This window comes from Elephas maximus, chromosome 8 (assembly GCF_024166365.1).
Source record: "Elephas maximus indicus isolate mEleMax1 chromosome 8, mEleMax1 primary haplotype, whole genome shotgun sequence".
In the NCBI taxonomy this organism is placed as follows: Eukaryota; Metazoa; Chordata; class Mammalia; order Proboscidea; family Elephantidae; genus Elephas; species Elephas maximus.
The window spans coordinates 82,700,877-82,719,032 of record NC_064826.1 but is presented as its reverse complement, the minus strand read 5'-3'; the positions used below and the strand labels follow the sequence as shown (position 1 = coordinate 82,719,032).

General features: G+C 39.1%; 1 protein-coding gene across 4 annotated transcripts in view; it reads right to left on the bottom strand.

The window, feature by feature from the left end:
* DNAH11 (dynein axonemal heavy chain 11) overlaps nucleotides 1-18,156 on the bottom strand; it is a 368,316-nt gene that overhangs the window by 148,522 nt on the left and 201,638 nt on the right. For 3 of the 4 annotated variants that reach the window (XR_007518405.1, XM_049893431.1, XM_049893432.1), the window contains one exon: nucleotides 8,939-9,100. Coding sequence is in view for 3 of the 4 variants with exons in the window: in XM_049893431.1 (XP_049749388.1) it covers nucleotides 8,939-9,100 (162 nt within the window). In the remaining variant the exon portion in view is untranslated. Of the gene's footprint in view, nucleotides 1-5,185; nucleotides 5,374-8,938; nucleotides 9,101-18,156 lie in introns of those variants that run through there. The other variant, XM_049893433.1, reaches the window with a different exon arrangement.

Below are 18,156 nucleotides of genomic sequence, written 5' to 3'. Positions count from 1 at the left end.
TAGAAGGTATCCAGAAAATTAGACAGATTACAATAAAGCATTCAGCTTTACTAACCATCTTCTTGCCAAACAGACTAAAGATTTTGTATCTTCCACGTACCAAAGCCAAAAACCAGCATATAACACAAGCATGGCTAGTCGCAATTTGGTTTTTATTTGCCAAGTATGAGGAAGAGAAAATGGAGAAATCAAGGCACAAAACCCTGAAAAGTATTTTTGGTATTGCTTTCAAAACCAAATTTTAGCTGCACAGATCCAAAAACCCTGCAAAATCACTGGAAAAAAAAAAAAAGCTGAAACTTAGATATGCTGAGTTTTATGGGAATCCACGGAAAAATAATCTGGAAAGGTAGGGTATAAAAGCCACTGCTTCTTGGAGAAAAATATCATGATTGTTTCATTTCTCATAAAAACATACACAAAAAAACAAAATACAAAACCCTCCTTTGAAGAGGACTGAAGAACTCCCATTACACATTCTTTCCATTTTGTCCTCTATGACTTCTGAAGTAGTTAACTTTTTAATTTGTGGAGTCACATCTCCCTCATTTTAATGATTATTTATTGCATTCTGTACAAGATGAACCAGGTTCAATTAATCAAGGGAAGCCTAAAAATCAATTAATATGAATTAAATGAGCTACACCAACTCTTAGGAAAGTCACACATAATTTACCAAAGTGTTGTCAATAATGCACAGACATCTTTGGGAAAATTGCTCACAAGTGGCTGGTGATGCAGTTAAACGTTTCAAACCTGCACCATTAATATTACAACCAGAGGCGCGAGGAGAGACAGGCCAATACTTGTTGGTGAAAAACAACCACTCCTGAGCAACGGCTTTTAAAACCTAGCTTTCCAACATCATGAAAAATTTCCAAATGGGTTTAAAATACGTACTTAGGGGATTGTTCTGCATATTAAAAATCCATCTCACTAGTAGCCGAAATACATTTTTTTAAAGTAAAATTGAAACAGAATGATATGAATCCTGGATGGTCTTTGTTCCTAGTTGATTCAAAACAAAACCCGGTGCAGTGGAGTCCATTCAGACTCAGTCACAGCAACCCTAGGGGACAGAGTAGAACTGCCCCATAGGGTTTCCAAGGAGCTCCTGGTCAACCCAAGAGATGTATATACTACCAAACAGTGGATGCAGAAAAATAAAATTTATAAGGAAGTTATATAAACTCCATATAGATTTTCTTCCCTGGGGGATTTTATTTTTAAAAGAGCCTGACCTCAGTGTAAATAAACATGGGCAGAAATTCACTTCTGTCCTGTCTTGTTTTAATCTGCACGAAAAGTACACACATATCTTTCTGCAATATAGATGGATGCTTTTCTCAGCCAAGTGCAACCTCCTTAAGGGGGAGGAAAAAAAAAAAAACCTGGCCTCCACCCAGTCATGATCCTTATGAGGAGGCTCCTCGGCTGCCCTGAAAAGCTCTCTTTAACAACAGTTTCATTTGTAAATCGGGGATGGAAGAAGTGGTTTCCGGTAGAGCTGGAAGTGGCCCGAGACAACTTGTCTCAATGGGGCAAAATAACTATTGTTATCGGGCTTAACAAAATGGCACAGCATGGGAGACTTGCGGAGCCAGGGAGCAGCTGGTTGTAATTCACACTGTTTTTCAGAAAACTCTAATCGTTCCAGAACAGACCTCTTTGATGAGTGGTCTTCCCTGCATTCTCAATTTGTCACTTTCTCTTATGATAAGGTCAGTAGTGACAGCACTTCCTGACATTAACAGCTGTGGCTTTTAAAAGGGTCATTGTAGAACTACTAATTGCAGTAATTTCATTAGCATGAATTATTTATTCTGCCATTCATTTATCTCCAGTTTTCTTTGGTGGGGGGGGTGGAGAATGGGGACGGGGAGACGGCTCCTGGGCTGCGGCAGTGATGGCAAAGCAAAGCTGTATTTTTCACCAGGAGCCCTTTTAGAGTCGTGAGTGAAGAGCATCATTCTTGCTAGACTTGGCCCCTTAATGAAAACCCATTGATGCCATTTTGCAGTCATTTAACAGCCAATCATGGTGAAGGCAAAAATAAAACTAAGCAAATTGCCAGTATCGAATGGTGATAGATCCAAGGTTTCCCCACTAAGATGCTTTGGAAAACAGTGCTGCACCCAAAGCATAAACAAATGCAAAGATGGAACTGCTTTTTTCTCACATTAAGATAAAACGTGTTTAATTTCTACTCTCTTGATTGGACCACTGTAAACACAAAAATATAAACAAATCCTCGCTACTTGGTGTGACAGTTTCTGGGCGGAAGAACTGTGCACAACCATGCACCCCTGCTCACCTGTGTCTAAAAGCAAGTGCCCAGTAGGTCTACTTTGTTGAAGATGCCAGACAACAGGGAAAAACCATCACCATCAAGTCGATTCTGACTCATAGCAACCCTATAGGACAGAGTAGAACTGCCCCATAAGGTTTCCAGGAAACCGCTGGTGAATTTGAACTGCCGACCTTTAGGTTAGAAGCTGAGCTCTTAACCAATGTGCCACCAGGGCTCCAGAGGGAGCAGAGCAGCAGAAAGTCATATGAAAACCCAATACCAGGAGGCCAGCACTAAATCAAATAATTTAAGTATTATTTAGGATTTTATATATTTCAAAGATCACCAACGACTACATTGGTCTGTAATTTTAAATTTGGACTTTCAGAAGGATTGTATTACAGAGAGAGAAGAGGGTAGGGTAAAAGGAAAGAAGGGCAGAGGAAAGAAAAAAAAATTTTTTTAAGTTTTTCTTGGGTTGATTTTTGTCACACATAATGCCACATACCTACATCTTGAAATTTTTCTCATAAATTATTCCTATGTTTACTGATAATAATTTCAAACTGTTGAGCCGTATTAAAAAAAAACAAAAAAGCACAACTGTCATTGAATTGACTCCGACTCATGACAACCCCATGTGTGTCAGAGTGGAACTGTGCTCCACAGGGTTTTCAGTGGCTGATTTTTTGGAAGTAGATCCCCAGGCCTTTCTTCCAAGTCACCTCTGGGTAGACTTGAAATTCCAACCTTTCTATTAGCAGCTGAGTACATTAACCATTTCTACCCACTCAAGGACTCCAACAGTGCCTATTATTTGTACTTTCAGCTCCTTTTGGAGCCGGTAAAAGTACAGCATATGTTAATTAGATACTTGTGGTTTGTAAGGTTGGTATATTAAATAAGGAAGACTTAATAATGCATAAAATGAGCCATATTGCATTTTAGCATCTCGCCTAAGCTTCTGGGAGAGCTAAGATTTCGTTGTAGAAAAAGATTCTGGAGGCAGCCTGGGACACAGGGATTGAATCCTAGGACCTAAGTTTGAGTTTCAGTTCTATAAAATGGGACAAGTTACAGACATACAGGGATGTATGTCTTCCTGACCACATAATCAATGGTTAGAGTTTTGTCACTCCTTTTTGTTTGTTTCTTCTTTCTTTTCTTTTTCCTTCCCCTCTTCAAAATAGTCCAACACTTACGCAATATTAGAGAGAAGGATTTGAGGGAATGGGCTCTGGGTCCAATTGTAGATGAGCCCGTGACCTGCTCACTGATCAGGTACTTAGGCTTCCATCTCCTTACCTGTGCAACAGGGACACCAGTGGTCCCTCCTAAGGTCGGTGTGAGGATGAGAGGTGGTAATGCAAATTCTGAGGGTGTCAGTTCTGCTACTGGCCATGGTAGTAGTAGGAGTGCAGTATCCTAGTAAGGCTATTACCACCACACAGGGCGACAACAAGTATTAAAAGCAGCGCTTAACGCACATTTCTAAACGGCATGCTGGTTTTATTTTTGTTTGTTTCTCTGGGGAATGCATTTTATGTTAGTTGCTTATGCTTTTTAGTTTTGGTCTTTCGTTTTTAAGATCAAGTAGTGGCAAAAGACACAATCAAGTACAGCATAAGGCAACAATCTTCCAGGAGAGTTTCCAATCATCAGTGGTTCTCTGACAGAACATTAAAACAAAGGGACAATTGAGGACAGAGGGCATGAGGAAGTAAAATGGAATCCAGCTACCCCGTTTACAGCCGGCCAACAAGGCAGGAAGAGATGGTAGTAGCTGGTTCTGCTGAGGCCAGCTCCTACAGAAAAGCCACAGAACAACATAGGGGTAGTAAAATGGTCCCATTTGATTTTGTTAAACTTTTGGCTTAACGGCATGCCCAGGTTCTTGGACAGCTATAAAAATTAGACCCTTCTTTTGAGGTAGAGGTGATTCCTAAAGTTTACAAAGGTGCAAAGACCCTGGAAAGCAGCATTCTACTGCTTTTTACAATTCCATTCTAAATTTGATTAAGATGCACAGAGCAAGAAATCTATGGTGGACAGTATGTTTGTGTGCATGTGTAAAGGAGAAAGAGGACCGAAGAACGGTGAAGGATATTAATCGTTATCTGGGCTCTTCCTCACCTATTTGAACATAGGCTTAAGCCAGTTTGAGATATAGGCAGAATTCAAGGTAAATTTGATTTCATTTGTTTTTTTCTTGGCCTTTTAAAATAACTTAATACTCTTTAGAAAGATGGTATTTTCCCCAATAAGAAGATACTTTCTTGTTATCTTTCTACTTTTGAAATCATATTAAATAATCCTAATTTATATTTCAAATAAAGAGCTGTGCTAAAAATCATAAAAACAATAGAAGGTCTGCTAACGAAGCTAGAACTAACAAAATGTTGTTTTAATACCCTTCATTTTTGGCATGAGAGTACCTGGGTGGAGCAACCTGTTAACATGCTTGATTGCTAACCTAAAGTTTGCAAGTTCAAGTCCACCCAGAGTCACATAGGAAGGAAGGCCTAGTGATCTACTTCTGAAAAATCAGCCATCGAAAATCCTATGGAGCAAGTTCTACTCAGACACACGACGGGTTGCCATTAGTTGGAATCGACTCAACGGCAACCGGTACTGGTACTAACATTCTTGGCATAATATTTTAAAAGGAACCTACAGACCACTGAAGAAGTAACTCTTTAAAAACAGTAGTAAAATAATTTTCCTCTTTGAGTAGATATTTCTCATTATCAGTTAGGAAAATGGTAGTAAAATATGCCATTTTATGGTGGCAAGATATGCCACCAAACCTTGCAACAGGTTCTGGGTTAAAGAGCTGGTGGGGTGGGGAATAAAGGCATTTTACTGAAAAGGCTGATGCTGAGCTTACGTAATTACCTTAAATGGCATCACATCAAAAGGACAGAGAATTTCAAGTTGCCAGTTGACCAACAGGCCAGAAAGAAATGAGCTCCTCCATCTTGCTCAGATCCTTGCCATGCAAACCTCAATCCTCCCTCCAGCTCATCTTTTCATTTCCATTCAATAATTTTCTCCTTTCATCAGACCCTGCTTTCACGTATGTCTATTACTCATTTTGCCTGGAAGAGCAAAAACACTGCTTGTCTTTCAATGCCTCAGTTTTTCCTGTCTTTTTTCTTGAATGTTCCACAGAAACCCACACATTTCTCAGTAAGGTCTCCTCCCAATTATCTCTCCCATGTACAACCCCATTCCCAAGGACACCCAGAGGTCCTTTCCTTTTCTCCCTCCTTACACTGCATCCTTGCATCTCCTTTTCCCCATCTCCTGTGAGAAGGGGTGGGTGTTGACACAAAGTCTTCACATCAATACCCAGTGATACTTAAGTGTCAAACTGTTTTGGTCATTCTGTCAGCTGGCATTTAGTTCAATATCAGGTAACAGAAAAACAGCACGTTTATTTAGATGCAATCAGCCTACACCCCTGGGTGTGGAGTGTGTACTAACTGAAAATTATATGTCAACATACACAAAGCCACTTGCCTTTAATGAATCCTTTCTCCCTGGCCAAAGGGGGTCACCTTGTATAAGTACCTTACACTCAGCAAATGAGGTCAATAATTAAGAAGTGCCTAAATTATGATGATAACTTTCAGTCTTAATGGTGCAAATTAAAACTAAGAAAGTGATCAAATTAGTGCTCATTCAAAAAATTTAAAAGCTGTTTTTGACCTCTATAGAAAAGGCACCACACATTTTTAGGGGAATATGGATACACTGCACTCTGAATGATAATTATTGCTCCTGAGCAACAAATTAGGAAGGTGGGAAAGTTAAATAAGCACCTTGCACTCAAATGAAATCATCTGGCTAATTTGTTTCGAGGCATAATTCAGCTTGATAGAAATGGTAAAGTGCTTTTCAAATTCCTACTTGCACTCAGCATCCTATAGGAGGCATTGTGAGACCATCAGATATAGTTCAGTACCTGGCAGGAGCCCTCTGGTCTTAAAATCATGCAAGTCCTGCCTCCTCCAGTAGGTGTCAATGGTCACTGGCAGATCAAAGCTCCTTCAGCAGTTAACTGAAGGCGCCTGCTTCCAGAAGAGAAAGGCTTCACTAAAGTAGCAAAGACAGGAATTTTTTTAAAAGTCCAGTGCTACCTCGAAACGACTGCCTTGAGATAATCTTTAAACCTGAAGCCAAAACTACGTCCTGAAGTCTTCTTTAAACTAAACTACCATTTAGCCGAATTAGTAAAGAATGTCTGCCTTGAGCATTGTGCTCTTTTAAGGAACTATCTATTCGGGATCAACTGACAACAGCAACTCAAAAGGTTAGAGAGGAAGCTTAGGCAGCAGAGAGTTTATGTTAATGGGGGAGGAACAATATGGAAAAGGAGGGTGAGAATGGTTGCATGACTTGAAGAAATGTAATCGATGCCACTGAATTGTACATGTAGAAACTGTTGACTTGGTGTATGTTCTGCTGTGTATATTTTCAACAACAACAAAAAGAGAGACCAAAAAAAAAAAAAAGAAAAGAAAATATTGTGCCAAACACTCACTCAAACAATGCTACTGGTCCTTGTTTCCTCCCATTTGAAAAAGTAATATTAAGAAGGAACATGCACTGATCTTTTTCTTTGCCTCAACAAACTGGCCTGATAAAATGAACTGTATAAAACAGAACTTTTTCAATCAAAAGGCACAGGTTGACTATTTCCCTCCCTTTAATAAACTGGTATTTTGAACGTTTCCTATACTTAGGAGAAGACAATACACTACATAATTCCAAGAATGTAATGAACCCAGCAGTTGCTAAAAAATCTGTTAATAAATGTGACAACTATTTGTCACATTTACTGGTTTTTCAGATATTAAAGTATAAAATATTTTCTGGCTAACGTTGTTGTTAGGTGCTGTTGAGTCAATTTTTGACTCATAGTGACCCCATGTGACAGAGTAGAACTGCCCTGTAGGGTTTTTGAGGCTGTAATCTTTTGGAAGCAGGTCACCAGGTCTTTCTCCTGTGGAGCCGCTAGGTGGGTTCTAACCGCTAACATTTCAGTTAACAGCCAAGTGCTTGACTGTGGCACCATCGCTAAACTGGGTTCCTCTGGATGACTCTTCAGGAAAACTGGCAAAGGTGAAAGCAGTGATTCAGACAAATTACTCTTGCAAGTGTTCACCACTCTACTCATTTGTTCACAGAAAAAAAAAATATATGTACATATATATATTTCCCTAAATATAAGAAGTGTTTTCCACTGCCCGTGACTAATGGGAAAAAGTGAAATACAGTTTTTAAAAAATAGACTCACTCATTAAGAGTATTTATTCTTTACCCAGAAAACCACTTTTTTTTTTTTTTTAAAGGCCCTAAATTGGTGCACCCAAAGTCAGGGGTGAACGTAGTATAGAGACAGCTAAGAGGAAGAATGTTCTGAGTATGGCAAAAGCAATTAATTAGAAGAGATTGTTTTTTCATCTAATTGTAGAAATGTTTTAAACGTGAGTGAGGGGAAGAGAAGAGGAAGTATTTGAATATACTAAAGCCGCTGTCATACACATGTGGAAGTAGTATAGCTTGATAGCCCTTAACTGGAAGTCCAGGGTTAAATAATTAGATTAATAGATACTTCAGGACAAAACTAAAGAGAGGTTTCTCACTACAAAATTTTGTAGGCACAAGTGAATACTTGCCTGTGTGCTTACTTACATAGCTGTTTTTTTTTTTTTTTTTTTGGAAGAAGCAAAAAAATAAATAAATAATTTGTTCTGTTTTTAGTTCTGAGAACCAGGTTCAATGTCTGACCTATTCCAGGCACCTTTTCATCCTTATCATTTAGTGAAACCTGAAGACAAACCTCCCTAGGAAATGTTTTCCAATTACCCCCTTTCCAAACTGCTAGTCAGAAAGGCACTAGAGACAAATAAAACTTAATTTTTAGAGCTTCATATTTAAATTCCTTTCTTCCCCTCTGAACTGGAATGTTTGAATTCTTCCTTTTTGTTGTTGTTGTTTCATTCAGCCATTTTAAAATGCAATAAACCAAAACCAAAACTCACTGCCTTTGAGTCGATTCCGACTCATAGCGACCCTATAGGAGATGTGAATTTCATCCTGCTCAAACGACAGACATAATGTACATAAGGAAGCAGATCCATTACTTGATTTAGTGATTGTTGAATTTATGGAGGCTGATTTTTCACCTGTCAGTGATGTAATGAGAATAATAACAATTAATCGACTTACTTTGTTAAGCTCATGGATTGCATGCTATGAATGGCTACTTTTTTGTTTGGGTTTTCAGTTGTAGGCTTAAAGCTAAAGCAAGCCCTGTTATGACTCAAGGAAATAATGATCCTGGGTTTCTGGTGAGTCTGAGCAGCTGCTGAGAACATACTCATGTGCACTGCTTGTGTGTGTGTGTGTGCATGCACAGGGACACACACGCATACACATGCATGCACATCACAACCTGGTTGAAAAAGGTCACTCATTAACGTTCCATAGAACGTAAGCTAACACAGGTGATTTTATTATGTCAAACAAATAAGGACAACTTTCTGCAAAGAGGTGTATTTTGGAAATTACTTATCTAATGAGGGCTTTTGGATGCGGGTGTGTGTGTGTCTGTGTGTCTCAGAGGCTGACACAGCATACCTCAATTCCCTTGGTTTCCTCAATGAACCTCCTGCTGACTGAGACCAGAGCCTCCCGTGGCCACTCATGAAACCAGTCAATAGCCGTGCAGTTAACTATGGCTGGGAACTTCCGAGCTCTCACTCTCAGTGTGTGACCAACTGGAGAGAAACACAAAATAATCTGTGGAGACATGGGGGCAGGGCAGAAACAGGAGGGTTATGAGTGAGCAAAGAATTACATTGCAATCTTAAGACAATGAAAGAAAGGAACACAGCCAACTGTGACATTAAACTATCCTAAAGCACTGTGGAGTAGAAATCAATATTAACCTACTTGCTAATAAAAGTATAAACCTGTCCAAGGTGCCTGCTCCATAGAACGTATAGAAACAGTAGTAGGTGCTTTTCTTGAAATTTATCCCTCTTCTTATAAACATTTTTGATGATTATCATGAATAGTGGAAAGCTTTTTGTTTTATGTTACATAAGTAACACTAACCCAATAAAAAATTAAAAATAAATCACCAGGATACAGTAATACCAATAATTAGTTTCATTTTCTGTTTCCTTCCGATTTGTAACTCATTATGAGCTGGAATCGACTCAACAGCAACAGGTTTGGCTTTGCTTTAGGCTCAATAAAACCGTATAAAAACCCATTGCCTTCAAGTTGATTCCGACTCATAGCAACCCGACAGGACAGAATAGAACTGCCCCATAGTGTTTCCGAGGAGCGCATGGTGGATTTGAACTGCCGACCTTTTGGTTAGCAGCCTGAGCTCTTAAAAACCTGGATGTTTTATAATATTGGGTGTTTATCTCTGCTTCCATTTAAAATAAAATACAACTCGTGTTCTCCGTTTAAATTTTTAAAGCAATAAAAAATTCAGTATAAACATTCTCATGATGAGACATTTTATAAGTTTCTGGTAAGTCTCAAAACCGAACATGTTTCCATACTTTCTTCAGACTCCACACAGGTTTTGTTCTGTCAGCAGTGCCTGAGTTTGGCTATGAGAGTGTGTCATGGAAACTCGGTGAGGGGAGCAGGTCTTAGAAGTCAGGCATATCTGTCTGGACCCAACTAATTTCTAACCATTATTAAATATACTTTTTGAATTTCTCTGGGCTTCCGACGCCCATCAGATAAGGTGTGTAATATACGAGCCCAAATAGGTGCTCAGGCAGAAGTCCTTTCTTCTTCCACCTTCTTTCCAAAGTCAGTGTGGGTATAGGCGCTGGGCTGGGGAAATGCCAACTGGGGAAAGTAAGGCCTGAGAGAGAGTCTGGATTTCCTTTTGCTGTACAAAGGGACTCTGACTTGATGATATAAAACCAAACCATGCAGCTTTCTCTAAGTCTCTAACGCTTTGGGATCAGGTAATTAAGGAAATCATTCTTCAACGGACATTTTTGAATTTTAAATTTCTCCATTTTAAAAATCTACATCATAAAATTCTCTACCACACATGAATCCATATAAAAGCTCATTTAACAGTGTTTACTGTGCTTATTTTATATACCACGTGGCTCCAACAAATCAAGATAGGTAACTCCTAAGATTTAAAACATTTTTTAATGCATAAACTGACGGATCATTTATCCATTATATTAAAAATTGTACTTACAAATTGAGCAACTGCTCTAGAATTGCATGTGCTAAGTTAAGAAACCTCAGTTACAATGCATAATTTTCACTTATATTTCAGTTCTTAGGTTTCTACTACAAGCCTTCTCTTCTCCCTGTACTTGAATATTTCTGCTGCCTTAGAAGCTCTCTCTCATTCCTAAGAACTTTAGAAACGTCATTTATGCAGAATCATAGCAAAGGCAGAACAAAAAAAAGCATCCTTTATTTGGGAGCCTAAATATTTTCATCACTTCTACACTTGTTTTTGACATAATATCAGGTTTTAAGAATGTGCTAGAAAACAATGTACTGAACCATGCTTCTTTAAAACAAAACAAAACCCCAAACTCACTGCTGTCAAGTGGATTCCAACTCATAGTGACCCTATAGGACAGAGTAGAACTGCCCCATTACGGTTTCCAAGACTGTAATCTTTACGGAAGCAGAGAGTGGCTGATGGGTCAAACCAACAATCTTTTGGTTAGGAGCTGATCACTTTAACCACTGTGCCACCAGGGCTCCTGTAGGTTTGTTTGTTGTTGTTAGGTGCCATCAAGTCAGTTCTGACTTGTAGTGACCCTGCGTACAACAGAACGAAACACTGCCCCATCCTGCACCATCCTCACAACCATTGCTATGCTTGAGCCCATTATTACTGTAGCCATTAGGAAATCCGGTGGTGTAGTGGTTAAGGAGTTCAGCTGCAAACCTAAAGGTCACCAGTTCGAATCCACCAGGCACTCGCTGGAAACCCTATGTGGCAGTACTACTTTGTCCTATAGAGTCACCATGAGTCAGAATCAACTCCATGGCAATGCATTTGGTTTTATGTTTATTTAGTCTCATGAAAATGCTTTTCCTGAGTTAATTTAATGATATGCCCTCATTATTTATTGAAAGATTATATAGAAGTGGTCATTTAAAGATTTTTTTCTTTTCCAAAACTTTACAGTTGAAGATATTTTCTATTAGACTATTTACAATCATGCAAATGAAGATCATCACAATGCCACCTACAATTCCACACATAGGGAGAAAAAAAAAAAAAAGATGACCTGTTTTCAAAGCATCCCCTGGGAGTTTGTTAGAAATGCAAATTCTCTGACCCACTCCTAACCTGAGGAAGCAGACACTCTGAGCTTGGGACCCAGCAATCCAAGTTTTCAACAGGCCCACCAGGTAATTCTGATGTCCACTGCTACAGCCTAACAGTTTAAAATTTTCTCTGGGAATACTTAATAGAAGCGTTTACTTACTCAGTGTTTTTTTGCAGTTGGTGGAATATTCATAGAATCTAAGTCTCTATATACACCCAGAGTAAGTGGAAAATTTAGAGAATTTTAAATAAATTAGATAATCATTAAGTAATCTAAATTCTATCATTTAAACTAGTCTCATGGGACTAAATTATAGAAATGAGCCCTGGTGGTTAAGTGAGCAGTGGTTAAGTGCTCAGCTGCTTTTCAAAAAGTTGGCACTTTCAACTTACCAGTCACTCTGCAGAAGGAAGATATGGCAATCTGCTTGTGTAAAGATTTACAGCCTTGGAAACCCTATGGGGCAGTTCTATTCTGTCCTATAGGGTTGCTATGAGTCCAAATCAATTAGATGGCAACAAGTTTTGCAGTTTTTGGTTATATACTTGTCTAGAAGCCCTGATGGTGCAACAGTTAAGAGCTCAGATGCTAAGGCGAAGGTGGGTGGTTGGAACCCACCAGCCCCTCTTTGGGAGAAAAGACCTGGTGGTCTGCTCCCATAAAGAATATTAAAACAAAAAACCACTGCCATTGAGTCCGTTCTGACTCATAGTGACCCTACAGAACAGAGTATAACTGCCCCATAGTGTTGCCAAGGTTGTTCATCTCTATGGAAGCAGACTGCCTATCTTTTTCTGTGGAGCTGCTAGTGAGTTCGAACCACTGACCTTTTCGTTAGCGGTCAAGCACTTTAACCACAGTGCCAGCAGGGCTCCTTCCCATGAAGACCACAGCCTTCCTATGCAGCAGTTCTACTCCGTCATATAGGGTCCCTATGAGTGGAAACTGACTCAACTTCACAAAACAAAAATAACATGCAATTGCCTGGAGTCCCTGAGCAGTGCAAACTGTTAAATGCAGGACTACTAGCTAAAAGGTTGGCGGTTCAAACACGCCCAGAGGCCCCTTGGGTGACAGGCCTGGTAGCCTGCTTCCAAAAGGTCACAGCCTTGAAAGCCCTATGGAGCAGTTTTCTCAGACACACATGGGGTCACCATGAGTCAGAATCGATTCAGTGGCAACCAACAACAACATATACTTGCCTCTTCCAGATATTTCATGTAAGTGGGATCATACAATATTCTTTTGTGACTGGCTTATTTCACTCATCATAATGTTTTCAAAGTTCATCCATACATTATAACATGCATGACTTCACTTCTCTTTATGGCTAAGGAATGCTTGAGCCTAGTAGGATAGACATCTGAATACTCATTTTATTTTACACCTTAGGGGCTACTGGTTAATATCTGAAACACAGCAATTGGGGCTACACAGCCTGGGTGGTAAACTAGCATTGCACAGATTCTAACCAAGGCCCCTCCCTCCAGAGTCAGCTGCCAGAAGCTCTTATCCAACTTTTTCTCTCTTCAACACAAATGGTTTGTTAGTTAGCATCATGGATGTTAGACAGGAGTTTTCATTGGTGAAATGAATAGTGTTCAAGATATCTGAGGAAAACAGAAATGTCGTATAGATACTTCCATTGTTGCTTGAACGAAATAGGAAAATCTTGGCAGCAAGGCATCCTGGTAACTATACCCTTGGTGGTTGGATTCTGCCTTTGACCACTTCCGTGATGGTGTAGACAGAGTCTATCTTTTGAAGTGATTCCAATTAGAAGGCCAGCTAAATCTCACCATGAGAATATCGTCACATCTGACCCAAAGGAACCTTTCAAGTAAAGGCTAGTTAGGTTCCTTAAAGGACAGAGAGCTGGGATTATGTCAAGTTTACCAAGCAGGCTTTAAGACTTGTGTGTATGCCTCCTTGTTAATAAATAAATCCTATGTGTGGCAGGGAGTCCCTGGATGGTGTAAATGGCTAACACACTGGGCTGTAAACTGAAAGGTTGGTGCTTTGAATCCACCCAGAGGCATCTTGGAGGAAAGATCTGGTAATCCACTTCTGAAAAATCAGCCCTTGAAAACCCTATGGAACACAGTTCTACTCTGACACATATGGGGTTGCTATGAGTGCAACTGAGTGGACGGCAACCGGTTTACATATGTGCGGCAGAGTTCAGTCTGAGACTCCCTTTCTTTGAAACACATCTCCCAATTGGGGGATGTGGGGAGAAGACCTCCCTCAAGCTCAAATTTGAATTTCTGTAGTCATTCTGTTTTTTTTGGAGGTCACTGAATATACCATCATCTCCCGATAAAGTCTTGCTGACAATTACAAATGACCCAACTGGTTTACCAAATTGGCTTAAGTTAGTCGCTAACGGTAGAAATGGAAAGAACAGTTAGCTACGAAAATAAAGTTAAAAATGCCTCAGGCAGCTGTGCTCCTTTTGAAAAGCAAAACCTCACAAGTAAAAAGCCAACCCTGAAATCACCATCTATGTATTTTCTGCAGCTCTAACATTTGGATGTCAGGAACTTGCCTTTGGAACCCATACCATAGAATTTTCTATTCTATTTGCTTTTTTTTTTTTTTGCCTACACAGATGTTATGACTCATTTGCAATAACCCACTTTTCATTGTGCTTTGTAACATGTTTCAATTTCTTTTAGATAAGATTCTACCATAAACACATATTTATTTGTAGCTCACTAACAGGACTCAGTCCATTTCATCTTGAAATGGAAATTTGAATTGCTATAGTCATTCTGTATTTTCTTTCCAGTTGATATAGTTTATTCTCAGATAGAAATAACTATCACAAATTTATATCATAAGCTTTTATCCACAATTTATGTTTGCCTTTATCCTCAGCAGTCTCAGTGTTTTTCATGAATAATAAGAAATGAATTTTATTGCTAGAACCTCACAGGTATGGAGGTTTAGCACAGAAAAATATTCCCCAGTGTGAACGTTTTAGTCTCCCTGTATTTATCCCCCTCCACCTAATAACCTCTTAATTTCAATTCTTTTTATAAAATCCAATGGCATTTCCAACATATACACATTCAATACATTTTTGTACTTATTTTCTTTTTAGATAATACACAATGAAATCATTCCTATGATTTTTGATGTATGAAAATAGGTGATTACAGATTTTTTAAAAATGTAATATATCGAGGAGTTTTAATTCTTTTTTTTTTTTTTTTAACAATGAAACTCATCTATTCATAAAGGTAACTGTATGTGGAATTCCAACATACAGCAAACAGCAAACCCATTCTTGAGAGGTAAAGATGGTAAGAGGAGCCCTCGTCCCAGCTGCCCTGCTCAAGACAGAGCCTGCACTGTCCACACACTGCTTTCTAGGCTAGTCTGCAGCCCCGAACCACAACTGACAGTATTTTTTACAAACAATAAGAAGCCAGGTCAGCTTTGAACCATGTCATGAAATGTTTTTGGCTTATGATGGACGTCCTTCATTCTGGGATTAAGCCCTTCATTTCTGGTGTTAATTTTTTCTTTAACAAAATAATGACTTTTACCCACTCTTCGTAGTTCTTTCTAATAATCATTTCCTCGATGAAATATTAACAGTCCTGTTTCCTGTTATCTTATGTGCCCCGTACTTGTCGTGTGTATATATATACACATATATGTGTGTGTATATATAAAAAAAAAATTTTTTTTCTTTATATATATATATATATAAATATGTAGTTATAATTTTATATTTGTTTGTGTGATAACTGAATTGAAGCTTGTCTTCTCAACAAGGTAAGCTCCAGGTGGGCAGGAGCTGCGTCAACTCCCCAGAACCCAGCACATCACAGGCACTCAATAAACAGTCATTGAATAAATGAATGGATAAATGAATAGATGGCAGCTTAGAAAAAATATTCTGGGCAAAATAAAATATTGATATTCATGCCCTAATTTTTATGGAATCTCAAAGACTGTGAACCTCGTACAGAGTACAAGGTCACACCCTCACCTCCTTCTGCAATTCTTTTCATTCCACTTATATGAAAGACTATGAAAAAGTGAGAGGGCAAAAGGCAGAGCTCTGTAGTCATATACCGCATAACGTCCATTCCGGCAGTGTCTGACTGCGTATGCATCTGTGGTCCCGTAAATTCAGAAATTCCAACTGGAGAACGAGATGTAGCGGACATAACCACACGTAGTGAATGCAACAGCTTCCTGCATGAAACACGTCTATCTTACATCTCTTGCATACAAAGCGATTTTGCTGTCAGGCACCCATTTGTTATTATGAATAACTGTATGTACCTTGAATTTTTAACAAAATAGGCTTTACAGGGGTTAGTTTGTAACTACGGGTTGTATGTAAGCCCTGATGTTCATAACCTGGGGACTGCCTGTATATAATACGGTGTTCGCAAAATGTCCAAATCACAAAACGTCCTACTTTACGACTGTATTCAGAGAGGTTGTGAATTCAGAGTCCTGACAAGCAAAACATTTTCGTGGGGTAGACACTGACAGAGCACTGGTGCAAGCTAGGTGTTAAAAGTGTTTTGTATTCTGCATCCCACCTTGGAGAGAGGCGTCTGGCGTCTTAAAGGCTAGCAAGTGGCCATCTAAGATGCATCAATTAGTCTCAACCCACCTGGATCAAAGGAGAATGAAGAACACCAAGGACACAAGGTAATTACGAGCCCAAGAGACAGAAAGGGCCACATAAACCAGAGACTACATCAGCCTGAGACCAGAAGAACTAGATGGTGCCCGGCTACAACTGATGACTGCCCTGACAGGGAACACAACAGAGAACCCCTGAGGGAGCAGGAGAAAAGTGGGATGCAGACCCCAAATTCTCGTAAACAGACCAGACTTAATGGTCTGAGACTAGAAGGACCCCAGTGGTCATGGCCCCCAGACCTTCTGTTGGCCCAGGACAGGAACCATTCCCAAAGCCAACTCTTCAGACATGGTTTGGACTGGACAATGGGTTAGAGAGGCATGCTGGTGAGGAGTTAGCTTCTTGGATCAGGTGGACACTTGAAACTATGTTGGCATCTCCTCCCTGGAGGGGAGATGAGAGGGGAGAGGAGGTTAGAAGCTGGTGAAATGGTCATGAAGAGAGAGTAGAGGGAGGGAGTGGGTTGTCTCATTATGGGGGGAACAATTGGAAGTATGTAGCAAGGTGTGTATAAGTTTTTGTGTGAGAGACTGACTTGATTTATAAACTGACTTGATTTATAAACTTTCACATTAAGCACAATAAATTTTTTTTTTTAAAAGAGTGTTTTGTGTTCTTCATCAGCGCAATTGTCAGATAAGAGGCAGCGGTTATAAAAGATGACACTGATAAGTCATCTAGATGGACACTGGAATAAAGGAAAAGATACCAGATGTTCTGCTCATCTACCAGATGTACATATGAAGAGACCTGACTGTTACAATCAGCAAGTGTAACGTGTCTACGTATCAGATGCTCTAATGGACAGGTCCGTATTTGAGGCTTTTATACAAAATCAAAGCTATATCATGAAACTTGAGACATTGGTAGTAAGACTTTTGGCTTATGCTATGTGCCACTACATTAATAGGTTGACTGGATATGAGTATTGTTAGGCATTTCTGTTGAGATTATCATATTGACATACATAGACATATTGCCATTTCAGCCTGAGCAAGCCACCCACACTATATGTTGCTAAACCCCAGATGTGAACTGTTTGCTTTTCCATCTAAGAAGGAAAAGGAAGGAATAAGTCAAATGGAGCTTGAGGAAAACATTATGCAAAACAGGAAAAATAAAAAAAACATCCTGAAGATTAAAAAGAAGACAATTCATTTGAAGTTAATTTAACATTAAAACCTGAAGAAAAGAGTAAAAACCTGCCTGGTACCCTCAAGAGGCTAGAAGGAAGGAAAATTATAAAAAATTATAATGAGAGATTAGGCAAAGATGAAGGCAGAAAATAAAAGTGAGAAGGGAGTTAAACAAAAACAGATATGATAAAAAACAACACCTCTCATATATATATATGTATATGTATATATATGTGCATACATATCTTCAAGCCAACATTTTATCCACTACTTAATGATGAAAAACTAAAGTCTTTTCCATTAAAATAAAAAACTAGACAAACTTGGCCAATGTTGGCACTTCTAAATGTTGTTCAGAAAGTTCTAGCATCATAAGATACAACACAGAAAAAAACAACCTAAAACCAAACCCAGAGCCGTCAAATCAATTCCAACTCATAGCGATCCTACAGCACAGAGTAGAACTGCTCCACAGGGTTTCCAAGGAGCACCTGGTAGATCTGAACTGCTAACCTTTTGGTCAGCAGCTGTAGGTCTTAACCACTACACCACTGGGGTTTCCCAACACATAAAAGAGCTGATTCTAAGAAAGGAGGGGTAAAAGTTCAAAGATAATTGTCTATTCGGCAAACCCTAAAGAAGACTATACAAAATCTTTTTGAATTAATGAGCATTCAATAAATAAATAAATGAATAAAC